The 16,348-nt window shown below is 45.8% G+C and overlaps 1 protein-coding gene across 1 annotated transcript; it reads right to left on the bottom strand.

The window, feature by feature from the left end:
* Window positions 1-8,916: 8,916 nt before the first annotated feature.
* Window positions 8,917-15,007, bottom strand: LOC125546546. Its single transcript, XM_048710771.1, has 8 exons — window positions 13,783-15,007; window positions 12,618-12,657; window positions 12,451-12,512; window positions 12,000-12,097; window positions 11,746-11,804; window positions 11,555-11,659; window positions 11,176-11,470; window positions 8,917-9,018 (listed from the first exon to the last, which is right to left on the bottom strand). The coding sequence occupies exons 1-8, from the start codon at window positions 14,987-14,989 to the stop codon at window positions 8,917-8,919; spliced, it is 1,968 nt and encodes a 655-aa protein (XP_048566728.1). The 5' UTR covers window positions 14,990-15,007.
* Window positions 15,008-16,348: the final 1,341 nt, after the last annotated feature.

Here is a 16,348-nt window from a genome sequence, read left to right as displayed (position 1 = left end):
GAATAATAAACATTTATCGTGATATGAGGAAATAAATAGTAACTTTATTATTGCCTCTAGGGCATATTTCCTTCAGCCTCCCACTTGCACTAGAGTCAATAATCTAGATTACACAATAATGATTCTAACACGGGCAATCTCTTTCGGAGTATCAGTGTTTCGGACAATCTCTTTAGGAGTATCAGGGTTTCGGACGAGAACTCATCTGTTACACGAGCACTTCAATGTTTTTAAAACTTATTTGAACTCCAGACTTTTTTGCATTTAGTATGCAACATTCAAAGTGACATCATCAATTTCCAACACGTTTTGACATCATTTGTTGTTTTTCAGTCATTTACCGATTTGTTTAGAGAGCTAAATTACCGTGATATTAAAAATCACTACAAAATGAACTCTGAAAATGTTGAAACTTGGCATGGTATCATCATTTCACCCGCATAGCATGTGCGAAAGAGTAGAGAGGGTCACGGCAAAAACTCGACGCACTTCATGTACAAACTGGACAATCTCTTTCGGAGTATCAGGGTTTCGGACGAGAACTCATCGGTTACACGGGCACTTCAATGTTTTTTAAACTTCTTTGAACTCTAGACTTTTTTGTGTTCAGTATGCAGCATTCAAAGCGACGTCATCAATTTCCAACACGTTCTGACATCATTTGCTGTTTTCAGACATTTACTGATTTGTTTAGAGAGCTAAATGACCATGAAATTGAAAATCACTACAAAATGAACTCTGAAAATGTTGAAATTTGCCATGGTATCATCATTTCACCCGCATAGCATGTGCGAAAGTGTAGAGAGGGTCACGGAAAAAACTCAACGCACTTCGTGTACAAACTGGACAATCTATTTCGGAGTATCAGGGTTTCGGACGAGAACTCATCTGTTAGACGGACACTTTAATGTTTTTTAAACTTATTTGAACATCAGACTATTTTGCGTTCAGTATGCAGCATTCAAAGCGACGCCGTCAATTTCCAACATGTTCTGATATCATTTGATGTTTTTCAGTTATTTACCGATTTGTTTAGAAAGCTAAATGACCGTGAAATTGAAAATCACTACAAAATGAACTCTGAAAATGTTGAAACTTGGCACGATATCATCATTTCACCCGCATAGCATGTGAGAAAGAGTAGAGAGGGTCATGGCAAAAACTCGACGTACTTCGTGTACAATCTGGACAATCTCTTTTGGAGTATCAGGGTTTCGGACGAGAACTCATCTGTTATACGGGCACTTCAATGTTTTTTAAACTTATTTGAACTCTAGCCTTTTTTGCGTTCAGTATGCAGCATTCAAAGCGACGTCATCAATTTCCAACACGTTCTGACATCATTTGCTGTTTTCAGTCATTTACCGATTTGTTTAGAGAGCTAAATGACCGTGAAATTAAAAATCACTATAAAATTAACTCTGAAAATATTGAAACTTGGCATGGTATCATCATTTCACCCGCATAGCATGTGCGAAAAGACAAAAACTATATAAAAAATTTACTCAAAAATAAATAGAAGAAAATAAATAATGCAGAAGAGAAAAAAACTATATAAAAAAATTGTTATATTCACAAAGAAACTAAATACAGCAAAAAAACTACTCAAAAATAAATAGAATAAAATAAATAAAACAGAAAAGACAAAACTATATAAAAAATTTACTCAAAAATAAATAGAAGAAAAATAAATAATGCAGAAAAGAAAAAATTATATAAAAAATTGTTATATTCACAAAGAAACTAAATACAGCAAAAAAACTACTCAGAAATAAATAGAAGAAAATAAATAAAACAGAAAAGACAAAAACTATATAAAAAATTTACTCAAAAATAAATAGAACAAAATAAATAATACAGAAAAGAAAAAAACTATATAAAAAATTGTTATATTCACAAAGAAACTAAATACAGCAAAAAAACTACTCAGAAAAAAATAGAAGAAAATAAATAAAACAGAAAAGACAAAAACTATATAAAAAATTTACTCAAAAATAAATAGAATAAAATAAATAATGCAGAAAAGAAAAACTATATAAAAAATTGTTGGGGCACTGCCCAATGGGCCTGCTAGACCTAGGGTTTGCAAATACAGGCCCAGAAGGGCCAGCAAGCTCACAGGGCAGCGCGCCGAAGTTAGGCCCAGAAGCCTGCTATATAGAGAAGTTCGAAGGAGCAGCCCTGGCTGGGTTTATAAACCAGTGCGGCTGCCCTTCGCTCGGCGAGGTGGGATAAACATTGTGCACTGCCGGTGGCAGCGCACAACCATTAGTACCGGTTGCTGGCCCCAACCGGTACTAATGTGTGGGTCTTTAGTACCGGTTCAAGCCACGAACCGGTACTAAAGGGGGCCGTTTCCCGTCGCTTGACCTGGCGAAAATTGGCCTTTAGTACCGGTTGGTGGCTCCAACCGGTACTAAAGGCCCCTCATATATATATGGCACTTACGAAATAATCAGTTTCATCGATCCACTTCTTCTCCAACTTCTTCGCGCGACATCGCCGCCGCCGCCGCCGCGCCGTCGCCCATCGCGCGCCACCCTCGCCGGCCCCGCCGCCCTCGCCGCCCCCGCCACGCGCCGTCGCCCCCACCGCCCGTCGTCGCCGTCACCGCCGTCGCCCCCGCCACCCGTCGCTGCCACCCCGTACTACGTCGCCGTCTCGATCGTGCCGTCGCCCCCGGCCCGCCGCCCGTCGTCGCGCTGTCCTCGTCGCATCGCCGTCTCGCACCGCCGCCCGTATGTTGCCGCCCCCCGCTCGTACACACACATATTTTTTTTTACTTATTTTCTGTTTTTTGTTGGTTTAGATTAATGTTAGATGAATTGCATAGATAAGAATGTTAATGTTAGATGAATTTTGTGGAAAACATGTTAAATATTAATGTCAATTTTAGATGAATTATCTAGATATTAATTATGTATATATATGAGATTTGAACTAGTTGAATTAATATAACTAGTTTATTTTTAGTATGAAAATTAATAGAACAAGTTTAGTTTTAGTAAGAAAATTTAGGTATATGAGATTATTTGAACTAGTTGAATTAATATAACTAGTTTATTTTTAGTAAATGATTAGTTGAACTACTTGAATTAGTAGAACTAGTTTATTTTTAGTAAGAAAATTTAGGTATATGAGATTTGATGATCTAATTAAAATATTATTATATATAGCTACTTTATATACTTCAGTAAGAAAATTAATAGAACTAGTTTATTTTTAGTAAATTCTTAGTTGAATTAGTTGAATTAATAGAACTAGTTTATTTTTAGTAAGAAAATTTAGATATCTGAGATTTGAGGATCTAATTAAAATATTACTATATAGAACTAGCTACTTTATTTTAGTAAGAAAATTAATAGAACAAGTTTATTTTTATTAAATGCTTAGTTGAATTAGATGAATTAATAGAACTAGTTGAACTAATGGAAGTAGTTGAATTAGTTGAATTAATAGAACTAGTAAGTGTTTAATGTTTCACCTATATGAACATAGGAAATGTCGTCTGACGACGAAAAAGATTTCATTAAGTGCGAATACTGTGAAGACGAGCGCGGCCTGTGCGACAGAAATTTCCTTGTTGATGATAAGCGCTTCAGCATCAAGCTGGATGAGACCTTCGAAGTGGATACAGTAATTCACAACGACAAGTCTTTTTTCGTAATTAAGCATGACTTATATATGCTTCATTTGCTTCAACTTTTAATTTTAATTTTTCACTATTCTACTAACGTATCCCCTGCCATGCAAGAATTTTTATCTTGGATAAGATAGGTTTCAGTCTTAACAAAACTATGGAGGTAAAAAAAGTTTACTTGAAGACCGAGCATGGTTATACCTTCAACGTCAAACTATATAATGCAGACACATACACCTATTTGGAATGCAAAACTTGGCAAGCACTATGCAAGGCTTATGCATTTGAGCCTGATATGGTTATCACCTTTGATATTCGTCCGGAAGATGATATTGAAGGTAATAGAGACATCTGGGTCGATGTGCAGACGCCTCCAGTTCTACCATTATGTGAGTTTATCAACCATATTTATGTCTTCGATATTGTTTATTTAAAAATAGTTGACAAGTAATTTTTATTGACAGCTTATTTCCAATCAAGCAAACATGTCCGACGCTTGGTAGACAGGACCGTCCACTGTCCCGGGGCTGAACTAAACTGCGAGGAGACAAATCATTATGTTTCATGACTTGAGGATCTTGATGCTGTCAAGACAATTTTTTTCCTGCACTTAGAAATGTTAGTACTCAAAACGTGCGACCAATAGTGTTCGTACTGAACTACGGTCACATATATTTAGGAAAGATGGTAAGATTTCTACTATTTCTCCTCAGTGCATCTTTTGCATACATTATTTTTTTAAGCTAAACTTCTTTGCTAAGTATGTTACTATATGATGTTCTTCAACAGGACTCCCGATGAATGTTGTGCTTGATTGGATCGAGACTAAAGGTACCATGAATATTGTTAGCTTAAGGCCAAGATATCCTACAATGCACTTTAGTGCATTCAGGATTTCTAATAGCGAGGAATGCTTAATAGTAAAAGGGTGGAGCAAAATTGTGAACGATCGCAGAGAAGTACTAGGAGGCAGCAATCATAAACGCAACCCACGTTTAGGAGATAGGTTCATCTTCATGCTCCAATATGATGAATCAGGAAAGCTATGCATGTTCTATGCTATTTTACCTGAGAGAGAGCAGCAGGAGTGATTAGCTAGTTCATGCTCTTAGTACTTGTCCTCTCATGTCCGTGTTCTTCGTCCTGAACTTAATCTCAAAGAGTGATTTTCTTTTGTGGTGTTATGAACGCTTATAATATCATTACCATGTTGAACTCGATGATATCTTTGCTTCTGGTACAAGTGAATGTTTCTTCTTTAAGCTAGTGTTGGTGGTGATTAGATAGCGGTAATGACTATATGATGATTAAATAGTGGTAATGAGATGACTATAATGACTAGTATATACCGTTGTTGGTGATGATATATGTGATGCAAGAGTTTTTATATTAATATGATGATGATGATGATGATGATGAGTTATTTTGAGTTATTATATCATTTATGAAAGAAACCGCAGATTAGTTTCAACTGGATGGATCCTAGATAAGTGATCAAGTATATGTCATATTCATATTACCTCGATCACTTAATTAGGTGATCAAGTATAATATGGATATGGCATATACTTGATCACTTAGCTAGGATCCACATGCATCTAGTCGAAACTAATCTGCGATACTTTCACCTAATGATTTAACAACTCATTATAATGTAAAACAATAACTAAATTAAATTGAAAACACAAAATTAAAGTAAAAATAAAAAATAAAACCAAAACACCCCCAACCATTTAGTACCGGTTGGTGTTACCAACCGGTACTAATGTCCTACGCGCACCCGGGCCTGGCTCGTGCCACATGGTGGCACTTTAGTGCCGGTTCGTGATGAACCGGTACTAAAGGGGGGGACCTTTAGTCCCCACTCTATAGTGCCGGTTGTGGAACCGGCACTAAAGGCCCTTACGAACCGGCGCTAAACCCTGGTTCTGCACTAGTGCATCTAGATCACCGTTGGCACCAGGCGGAGGTCGCCGCGGCGCTCCGGGCACGGCGGGAGCTCGGGGGAACGTAGCTGCCGTCGCTCGACTCCGGAGACTCACTAGGCTTAGGAGAGTCGTTGGACTCCCAGGAGTCGTCGCTGCTGCTGGAGGAGCCATCGGCAGGACGCACGGCAGGCACTGCGCCCGTCGCCTCTCCATGCTGACGGTCTCCTCCGGGGCAGCACTCTAGACGGCGGCCTTCCTCGTCGAAGACCTTGAATAACAGTGTGGAGGCGCCGTCATACTCGAAATGGATGGCGAGGGCCCCCTCTGTGCGGCAGGCGCGGGCGACCGCGCCCCGTCCGCGAGTCATGAAGATCTTGCCGGGGGAGACGACCTCAACCTCCGCTCCCATGGCTAGACCGTAGCACCCAGCGTACTGCAGCCACATCTCAAGCGGCCCCCTCGGCGGCATCTCTTCGGCGAAGAACTGCGGGAACCGGATCCACATGCGCGGAGGCATCGCCACCCACATCACGAACTCACGCGAGGAGGCCTCGGCATGGGTTCGCAAGACAGACGGCCGAGCAGCCCCAGCTTGGTCCCCGCGGCTCACACGGCGTGGGACGCTGCCATCTTCTTCCGAGCCTGGCGCTCGGGCGTACAGAGGAAGTGGGAAGCCAGGGGGTGGTCGCTCGTACCAGGGCCGCATCACCTCCTACCTTGCCCCGGCGTCGTGAGGGCGTCGGGACCTCTTCTTTGGTGGAAGCAGCTCGGGCTCCATGAGGGGGGGTTCCCTTTTCTGCTGCAGAAAACCTCCTGATCGGCGCCATGGATGTTTTGGCAAGATAGCAGGATGGAGGGACCAAGAGGAAGAAGAAAGAAGGGACTGCGGGAAGACAAAGATGAGCAAGGGGGGCTCCGTCCCTCCCCTCATTTATAGCCAGGAGGAGGCGAACCGCCGGCCTCCATTATCGCACGTAATGATGATTTTCCTCTGCATGCAGCGGAGTCTCGTCAAGTCGGACGGTTGCCGAGGCAGCGTGGTGAAGCGAAGACGCCCACGTCCCATCAATCGCCATGCGTCGACCAAGGCCGCAGGCGGATGGGGCCCGTAGCGCTCCGCACTTGCCCTTTGGCTTCGCCTCGAAGCCAAGCTCGAGCGCGCCTTGGGCCCGGAGGCTACTGTCGGCGTCCTGGGAATGGGGGTACCCAGACTCGCCTGCCTGCGGCCCATGGCGTGGCCCCATCAGCGGCCTGGTAAGGCCCAGTTCTAGCAACGACGGCTCAAGACCCTCGCGAGGGGCCAAGCCTCGTGAGGCGGACGACACCAAGACCCCCCTGGGGGCGGCCTCACTAGGCTGCCTCCTGAGGAGCAGAGATATCAAGGCAAGGAGCACCTTGCGAGGTTCACATGACGTGAGCCATGACAACCAAGGCCGGGCGGGCCAGTTGGCGCAGCGTACCAGTTTCCCCTTTGGTGCCAAGGGAGCAAGGGCAGGCGCCGAGCCCCGATGAATCAAGCAAAGGTTTCCATATTGGTGCAACAAGACCAAGACCACCAGGACGACAGGACGGAGGTCATCGCGGAGCCCACTACAGTGTCACCACCAGAGCCTTGCAGGCGAAGACTACTTTTGTCAGGATAACTTGTACTAGTTGTCTCCCTTTGAATTTGGCCGTTGTGGGATCCCTTCCTGCCTACATTTGGAAAGAGGACCAAGGCCACTATAAATAGGACTTAGCCACCACCGTAGCAAGGGATGGACCTATCTAGCTAGGAGAGGGATCGGATCGAGAACACCTGACCTTTTGAGGCTGTTCTTCCACTTTACTAGTTCATCATCAGCCCCCCGAGGCAATCCACCATGAAGCTGGAGTAGGGTATTACATCGCAAGGTGACCCGAACCAGGATAAACTGCTATGTCTCTTGTCCCTTGGGTTCGTCGAGCTAGGCTATGGAATCGTTGGGCCGGCAGGTCGGGGAGAAGGAGTTCTTCGTAGGCACCCCATTGTTCGAACCTCTCAAGGGTCTGTGGAGCCCCGAATCCGACAAAAATAATTGTCAAATACTCATCTATCTGTTATTGAGTTGAGAACAATTTTTTTTGTTAAATATGTTATAGATGAATGTAAAACTGTGAATAACTTGTTTACTATTTGATCTGCCCGTTGGATACCCAATGGGTATGGGAACCCGTCGGGTATGGGTACGGGTAAAGTTTCATACCCGTGGATATGGGTATGGATAGAATTTCATACCCATTGACTACACGGGTATTGTATTGCTCCACCCGCCTCATACCCTAACATTGCCATCCTTAATTGTGTACGAAACACCTAATTGCGCATAATTATGCCTAATCGCGCCTAAGCTAAAAAAGCATAAGTAAGTGGCAAAACGCATAATTAACGTCTAGCGTTTTTTTGAACTTTGATATATTCATCTCCAACCCCTCCCATCATACAACTACGCCCATAGCTCAGGCTGGACGTACCGAGCGGGCTTTTAGGCCCGCTCATGAACCGCTTTGGACAGGACCGATCGATCCTGACCCGTTGGAAAAATAGGCCGGTCCGAGCTGGGAATTTCGGCTTGAAAATCGGCCGGTCCGGTCCGGTCTTGTCCCGGTTAACTCGATTGGACCGATTGGACCGAAACAACACGGCTGTTTCTTATGCACCAGTAAACTCACGCGAGGAGCGATTGACGGTTATCTTCACGATTTATTCGAGGTGGTTATTTCTTCACGATTTTCTCTCTCACGATGCGTAAGATTTATGGGGCAGAAACAGAAAGAACGAGGAATATGGGCTAGATCTGATCGTTTGGATCCCCTGCCATCTCACGACTAGCGAAATTGACGCCTCTTCTCCGTCCACTACGCCCACGATTTAGATAAAAGTACTTCGTATCGTAAGTACTATTCCTTTTATTCAATCTAGTAGATACAGAAAGAGCGAGAAATATGGGCTCAGATCCGATTCTCATCCCACGACTAATGAAATGGGCGGTAGTAGGCGTCGGCGCGCCGGCCCAAAGTTTGGGCCGGTCGTGCACTAGCCGTCGGATTGGCCCCCTCTGAGCCGCTTGATTCTTATCCCTTCGGGTCATCTTCTTCTTTCCCGCTGCGCTCCTCTTTCTCATCCTCCTCCTCCTGCGTGTGTGCGTGCCCCTCACACCGCAGCGAGAGCCGGCTGCGCGAGTGCCCATCAATCTCCGCTGTAATTTGCAGCCCTGCCGCCGGTCGCCGCCATTTCGCCGCCGGTCGCCGCCCTCGCCGGTGGTCAACGCCTCCCATACGTTTCTCGTCGGTCGCCAACCGGGTCGCCGCCCTCGCTACCGTGTTGCGTCAAATCTCCTCCTTCCCCCTCCCACCGACCGCCGTTCGAGCAACCCCGGCGACCTTGCAGCGCGCCTCGCTGCGGTGGCCGTCGCAGTTCACCGCGGTGACCTGTCACGGCTCGAAAAAAAGCTTCAGTTGTTGCAGCTTTGGAATTGCTAGTTCCAGCAAAATTAGATACTGGTTGAAGCAAATTTTCTCCCCGGTTGTATCAAAAATTGCTTTGCATCTTTGAAAAACATAGGCTCCAGCAAAAATTCCAAAGGTTTCAGCAAAAAAAGGTGCTGGTTGAAGCAAAACTGCTCGCCGATTGTATCAAAAATTGCTTGCCGATCTCATCGAAGAAGAAAGCCATTGCCGCCGTGAACAAACACCGCCATGGGTGGATGTAGCAAAATTTATCTTCGATTCCAACAAAATCATAACATGGTTGCAGCAAAAAATCGACTGAAAAAAACAGGTGATATCATGGAGATAGATGTAGCACAAATTCGCAAAACATCAGTAGTAACAAAAACCAAAAACAGTTGTAGCAAAATGGTTCGCCGGTTCCAACAAAATTAACGTGGTAGCAGGATTTTGATGGGTGGGTGGTAGCAAATACATGAGCTGGTTCCAGCAAAAAAAACATGCTTGTAGCAAAATCCTGCTGCGACGGCCATGCTGCCGTTCGCAGCAAAAACAACGTGGTTGTAGCAAAAAAAAAATATTGACGTCGGCCCGCCGCTGCGTATAGTGGTAGCAAATCATGTCGCCGGTGGTAGCAACAAACTGCGTGGTTTGCAGCACAAAAAACATTGCCCCCCATCGTCGAGGTTGCATCATCTTCGCGAATGATGTAACAAAAAAATGGTGGAAGCTTTTTGCGATGCCGGTTGAAGCTTTTGTGACACCCTGTCGAAGCATTTTCCTGTTGGCAGCAGCCAGCCCTAGCATCGTTGTTCCCTGGTTGAAGCTTTTTACAACGCCGATTGAAGCTTTTTGTGACGCCGGATGTAGCTTTTTGTTGTGGCCATGACCGGTTCCAGCATCTGTCATTCTTGGTTGAAGCTTTTTGCCTCATCGGTTGTAGCTTTTCAGAACGCCGGTTGCAACATCACGGGGATGTCCTTTGGTATGTGCCCCCATAGCAGCTCGTGGCCATCCCTCATCGTCATCCGCCTGGAGCTCGTAAGCCTTGGCCCCTGGTCTGTGAGCTCATAGGCCATGGCCTCCTGTCGTAGTACCGCCGGTGCTCACCTCCGTCGCATGCGGCCATGGCGAAGGGTGCAGCCACGGCGATGCTATGATCTCGTAGGAGAGAGAAAAAAGTAACTAGAGGAAGAAGAGAATCGGTTGCAAGAGAAAAAAAAAAGGAAACGGTTGGTCATGGGCCCAGAAGATTAGTCAACTACTCGAGGTGCGCTGGGCCGAGGATCTACGTGGATCGAACGCGTGCTATGGAACCGGCGGAAGGTTCGGCCGGCGTGCCGTTCCCAAACATTTACCTAATGAAATTGACGCGTCTTGTACGCCCACTACTAGCACGAATAGGACACCGCTCCACGTCAATCTTGATCCACTAATCACGGAAGGCTAGCACACAAAAAATTATTGGCTCATGCACGTGTTATCATATTTGCATGCGACTAAAAAATCGCTGAGGCAAAACAACAAAAGGGCTGGTTGTGGGCTTCTGCCTCCCGGAAGATCCTGGCGCGCGCGTTCTTGATAGAGCACGAGAACTTCGCCGGCACGCTGGACGACCACGGCACACGCGTTGCTGCTGCCTCCGGTGTGTCGTTCGTGGCCGCGACGGCTCGCTCTGGTGCCTCACTGCGTCCATGGTCACCACGCAGAAGCTCAAGACCACCTCCTCCTCGTCCTGGAGCTGCCACCATGGTCACCACATCTCCATTTGCCGGTCCTCTCGGTCCGGCCCGGGCTTTCCGGCCGCCGGTCCGGTCCCTGAAAACAGGACCGTCAGGCTGCTCGGTCCGGACCGCCGGCGGCCGGTCCAAACGACGGCTCGGTCAGGGACCGGACCGGCCTGGACCATGTCCACCCTGATCCACAGCTCTAATCAATGCTAATTCTTCTTCAGTAGCCAGTGCCATCCGCTAGATCTTACTATTATATATGATCATTGTAATAGAGAGTAAGCAGGAGGCTAGCTCATGAAAATGGCTAGGATAACTAGATCTTAGTTATGTATGATCATGTAATAGCCCTAAGTTAGCATCTCCTGCAATATCATTTCCCGCAAGATCTTCCATACCATCCAGATACCATCCAGCAAAGTGACAACATACCAACAGACATCAGCATGCAGCCGCCCAAGTACCGCCAACAGTTCAAAGCCACATCCCGCCCAAAGTTATTGCGCTTGAAAATATGTTGCTGCTGCTTGTGAGTCCTTTTCTTAGCATGGTTTCGCTTCTTGCTGTGGCGAACCTTCACAGCATTAGAGCCAAGCGACTGGTCGCCCTTCTTCGTATAGCCTGACTTCTCATACTGTTCAAATATTCCTACTACTTGGTACCTTTCTTCAGGAATCACTGTTGGTAGCATACTCTGCAAAAGACTGCAAAGAGGGGAAGGTATAGAAATATCAACAAATAATTATTTTTGGTGATAAAGAAGACACATGTGTATGGTTTTCACTTACTTGTCTAAAATTGGAAGGGCCACAATGATTTTGCTCCTCAGGGTCTCATCACTTGCTTGCTCATTAAATGACTCGGTTAGCAGCATGTCAAAACCGTCAAATGCTCTACGAAACATAGACATTATAGTCGGAAATAACGCTAACTTAATTCCAGTAAACAAGTGCATGAACAGGTTTCTACGTTTATATACCGTAAGAGATGTTGCATGTTATTGAAGGCTTCATCAGTGCATGTAGCATATTTCAGTAGCTGCATCAAAATGTTATAGGATTCAGGAAAAATTAAGATATCATAATTTGAAACCAAGAGCATATTAGAGGAATATAAATTTGATAGCAATTGCATGCGTAGTTCAAAGAGATGATAAATAATTTGAAGCTTGTGGGAACAAACATAAATATACGTTTAAGGAGTACATCTATGAGTCACCAGAACAGAACTTACCGCATGAATATGTACACACAAAGAGGATACTGGGCAACACTCGGTAAGCAGTGCTTTGGATTCCTTGTAAGTTGGCAAGTCACAAGCTAAGAATAGATCTGCAAAGCACCACACAGACGTGAATCTTCTAGTCATGACAGTCACAACTTTGTAAGAACGTATATGTGCAGCAGCAGGAAATAATGCTTCAAGGGCAGTACTTGCTTAACATTTCTATCGGACACAAATGAAGGGGGAAATCAAAAGATATTCAAAGATATTATACTTGACCCGATCATAGTGATATTGCATATTAAACTAACACATTTGCATATTGCCACAAGGAAAATCATTTAAGATCAAGGCCCTAAATATCCACTTGGTTGAAGTTGGCAAACATTCACTTGCACATGTGATATATTAGAACAGAAGTCAGTATAAAAGGCTAAATATATCAAGAGCGGACTAATACCAAGTTCCCTGAACCATTCTCGAGTCTGCTGCACTTGCATAACAAACTGCGCCAAACTCATCCTGGCAACAGTCATGCAACATCAGCATCAGCGTTCAACAAGATGTCGTGCAAATAAAAATAGAGAACTGGAACAAGTGATGGTAGCATAGCAATACATGAATTACCTCTTAAAGTGCATTTCCATGGGATCATACATTTCTGTCCCTGAAAAATTGGACAAATAAATAGTTACATACACAAGATCGGGGAGAACTGCAATTAACTTCTCAAGGGTGCAATTTTAATGGAAGAAGGCATCAACCTTAGTGCCCCCAGAACCATAGGATCGTAATCTAATCATGAAGACAACATGAACGCTTTTGAGATAAAGCCCTGGGGCTACAGAAGTTGCTAGCATAGCCACAGTCACAGCAGTGAGCTATGCATTGGTACCAGAGAGCGACACAGCCCAACAGTCAAGGCCATCCACAGTGGTAAAATGGGGTTTGGGATGTGCAGAAGTTGGTCGACCAGAATGGGCATGAAGGACCGACAACGTAATGATGAAAGGACACTGGATCTAGCCGACTGCTGTAACACACGAGGCTTGGATGACAACATGGTGGCATTTTCATGATAGATGTGGCACTGTGCAGTTTGCACAAGAGCTACTTGTGCTTCGGTATTGTGTAGTGCAAACGACACTTGAGGATAAACTTGTCTCTCATTTGATACTTTAATTAATTTTATTCCAGGAATGGATTTGAATTGGCATCAACAATTCCTTTCTGTTTATAGAAGGAATGGAATGAGCCGGTTCATTACAGCCTCAATTAACATAACATTATGCTAGTAGAACAAGTTAATTAGCCTGCTGACGACAGCAGCTATATCACCTTGCATACTTTTAACATGCAGTAGGTCTACCTATATGACTGAGGTCTTTATAGATAAAGGATCCATACTGGCAGAACATTTTGTGTGTGCCGTCTGCTGCCTCATGCCAGTTTCTATCGCGTAAACATGTATGATGAAGGTTAACAAACAGCTAAAAAGTTCAATGGCAACAGCGTCAATACTCGGTACTTAAACGTACATTCCGAACAAACAGAAAATCAAGAATCCAAGTGATATCATAGTATGAATCAATGCATGGGAAACCCTAGTCTATTTCTAATGTTAACGAACAGCTAAACTAATTAATCTGAAGAGCCCAAATAGTGTCAAAACTGAGACGTTCTCATGAGCACTTACACGTTACGTATATGACTAGCATACTAGCATACAGACCAAGAATTCAAAGATAGCATTGCTGGTTAAATGACATGGAGAGAAAGAAGGAAGAAGCACCTGGGGGAATGTTGAGGTACTTGGGGAAGACGCATGAGAAGCAGAGTGTAGTGAGGAGTTGTTGCTTCGGTTTGACAGAAAACTTTGCCAGTTCCTTGAGAGCTGCATGTTTCATGTCAATAGTGATGGCCCAGGCTCTGTCGTCTTCATCATTCACCTTGGCCATCATGTAAAGCAAATCGTCATTGAGCATGCTCAGAATCGGGCCTTGGAACATCAGGTTCTTCAACTGCATTTGTTGAGTCTCACCATCCCACAGCTGAGGCAATTTAGCAGAAAAGCTTTTGTCAACCGAGATTTTGGCAACATCAACTGTGTAGCGCTCGCACCAATTTCCCTCGGAGACCTTAATATTCCACATTGTGGCTTTCCAACCTGAACCTCTGGTCATAGCATCAGGGTCATCGTATTTGATGTGGACGAATTTAATGAGATCATCGCAGCAGGCAACATTGTAAAAGTACTCAGGGGCACAGTAATTGTCCTCCGGTTTGGTTGGCTCGGGCAAGCCAACGGTTGTCACGGGTAATGGGATTATCTTCATGACAGGATGCCTGCCAAACAGGTCGTCCAGAAGGAGAATGCCATAGCGGGTATCAACCCAGCCCAGCGCGCTTGCTCCAACCTTGATCTGCTCGAACAAGGCATGTCGACAACACAATGGCTTGTCGGCAGGGTCTGATAAGCGGGCCTTCCTGGTCGTCCATGCCTGCGTTTCAGACGAGAAGACATAGGCATCAAACTGGCAAACATCGTTTTGGATATTCCACTTGACGTTGAGGAAGGCCACGGCAAAGTGCTCGCCGTCGGCGTCGCCACGCGGCAAGAGGCCAAACTGCTGCCCGCCGAAGTAGGCATGGTTGGGGTTTGGGAGCAGCCGCAGGGACTGCTTCCCGGCCGTGTAGACGAAGAAGCGGGCGGTGCCCCAGAACTTGAGGCTGAAGAGGACCAAGGCGTCCTCGGCGCAGATAAGCCAGGCGTGGTACTCGTGCTTGATGCCGGGGCAGTTGACGGAGAAGTAGGAGATGCCCGGCGGGTCGACCAGCCAGAAGGACACCTCCACGGCCTGGCCGTCCTCGGTGCGGCACTCGGCGGTGGTCGCGTTCCGGTCCGCCGACACACGCGCCACCTTGCAGAGGATGGCCGAGTCGGGGAACCCAGGGCCCAACGGGGTGGAGGGGTTGAAGGGCAAGGTGGGGAGTGCCATGGATCTGGAGGTGTTGTGCTCGCCGCAACAGGCTAGGGCAGGATTCGGGGATTAGATTGCCTTGCCTTTTGAACACGGGATCGGTCGAGTCGGGGAAGAGGAGGATGGTGGTGGCGCGACCGACTCGGACTACGGGTAATTTGCTTCCCCCCGGCAGGTGATCCGTCTCGTCTCACACAGATTTTATTTTCTTTTTCTTTTGTGGCTAAACACGCTCCGTTCTACTCCTGCTATAAATCAAAATCAATCAATAACACACACAGTTAATCGGAATACAAATTCATTTTTTGAGGGATTAGGATCAATCGGAATACAATTGAGATCACGGGCAGCGATGCCGGTTCACTTTGCAATTTTGCAATATCATTCGTTCAGGCGTTTGGTAGCCTGCATATACCTCAGTTAGATTCCCTGAATGTTGTTTTAGGTTGTTTGGATGTTTGGCATGCATGGACGGGTGAGGCGGTGGCGGTGGCGCCGACTCCAAAGAGCTCGCCGGCAAGCCGGCCTGTATCCGGCTAGCTCGTCGAGCCACTCAGTCGGCTGCAATGTCAGAGAGATTCTTCTTCTGCTCGCTGGAGAGGTCGTCCCACAGGGCTTTTGAGTCTGATGCCATGGCTGATGTGGTGCAAGGAGAAGATGGACTGCGAACTTCCATGCAAAAATCTAAATAAAAAACTACATTTAGTGTGATGTATGTATGCACATGGCAAATCATCTCTTCATCTGGATTGCACAAGATATATTGTTGCTTCCATTAAAGTTTTTTTTAGAAAAGGAGAATATACCCTCGGCCTGTGTATCTGGACGATACATGCAACCATATTATTAATTATTCACAAAGACCATATAAGGTGATACATCAATAAGTCTGAAGCCACCATCTTGGCAACACCGTTGCTACTCCTATCCCTTTGATGAAGGCGTGCCAAATATCCGGGCCTAATACCAAACAGACATCGCACCAAAGCCTAACATCTAAAGTTGGGTGTCCCATCCAAGCCACTACCTGGATTGGGTCCCACACCGATCTGGCACACTCCCAGTGAGCATTGCATGCTGCAAGGGCCGTCACCTCCATCATCCCTCGGTCCATCCTCAGAGCACAGCTGAAGCACCGACCTTGCCAAGCCTCTCTGCCATCAACGCCACCATGACGCCATACAACTTCCTCCTCCTGCGCGAGTCCATCTCCGCGCATCAAACGCCGAATCTCCACAGCGCCACGCCGCCGAGATCCGCCACCATTGATGTGTAAGATGAAGCACTGCTCCACCAAAGACGCTGTCCTCTGGTCCCTCGAGCCCGTGTGCACCTTCAAAAATGACGCCCCCAAGGGGGAAACGACACCAGAGAGCA

The sequence above is a fragment of the Triticum urartu genome, chromosome 3 (assembly GCF_003073215.2).
Source record: "Triticum urartu cultivar G1812 chromosome 3, Tu2.1, whole genome shotgun sequence".
In the NCBI taxonomy this organism is placed as follows: domain Eukaryota; kingdom Viridiplantae; phylum Streptophyta; class Magnoliopsida; order Poales; family Poaceae; genus Triticum; species Triticum urartu.
The sequence above is the reverse complement of the archived record's forward strand: the minus strand, read 5'-3'. Positions and strand labels throughout refer to the sequence as shown.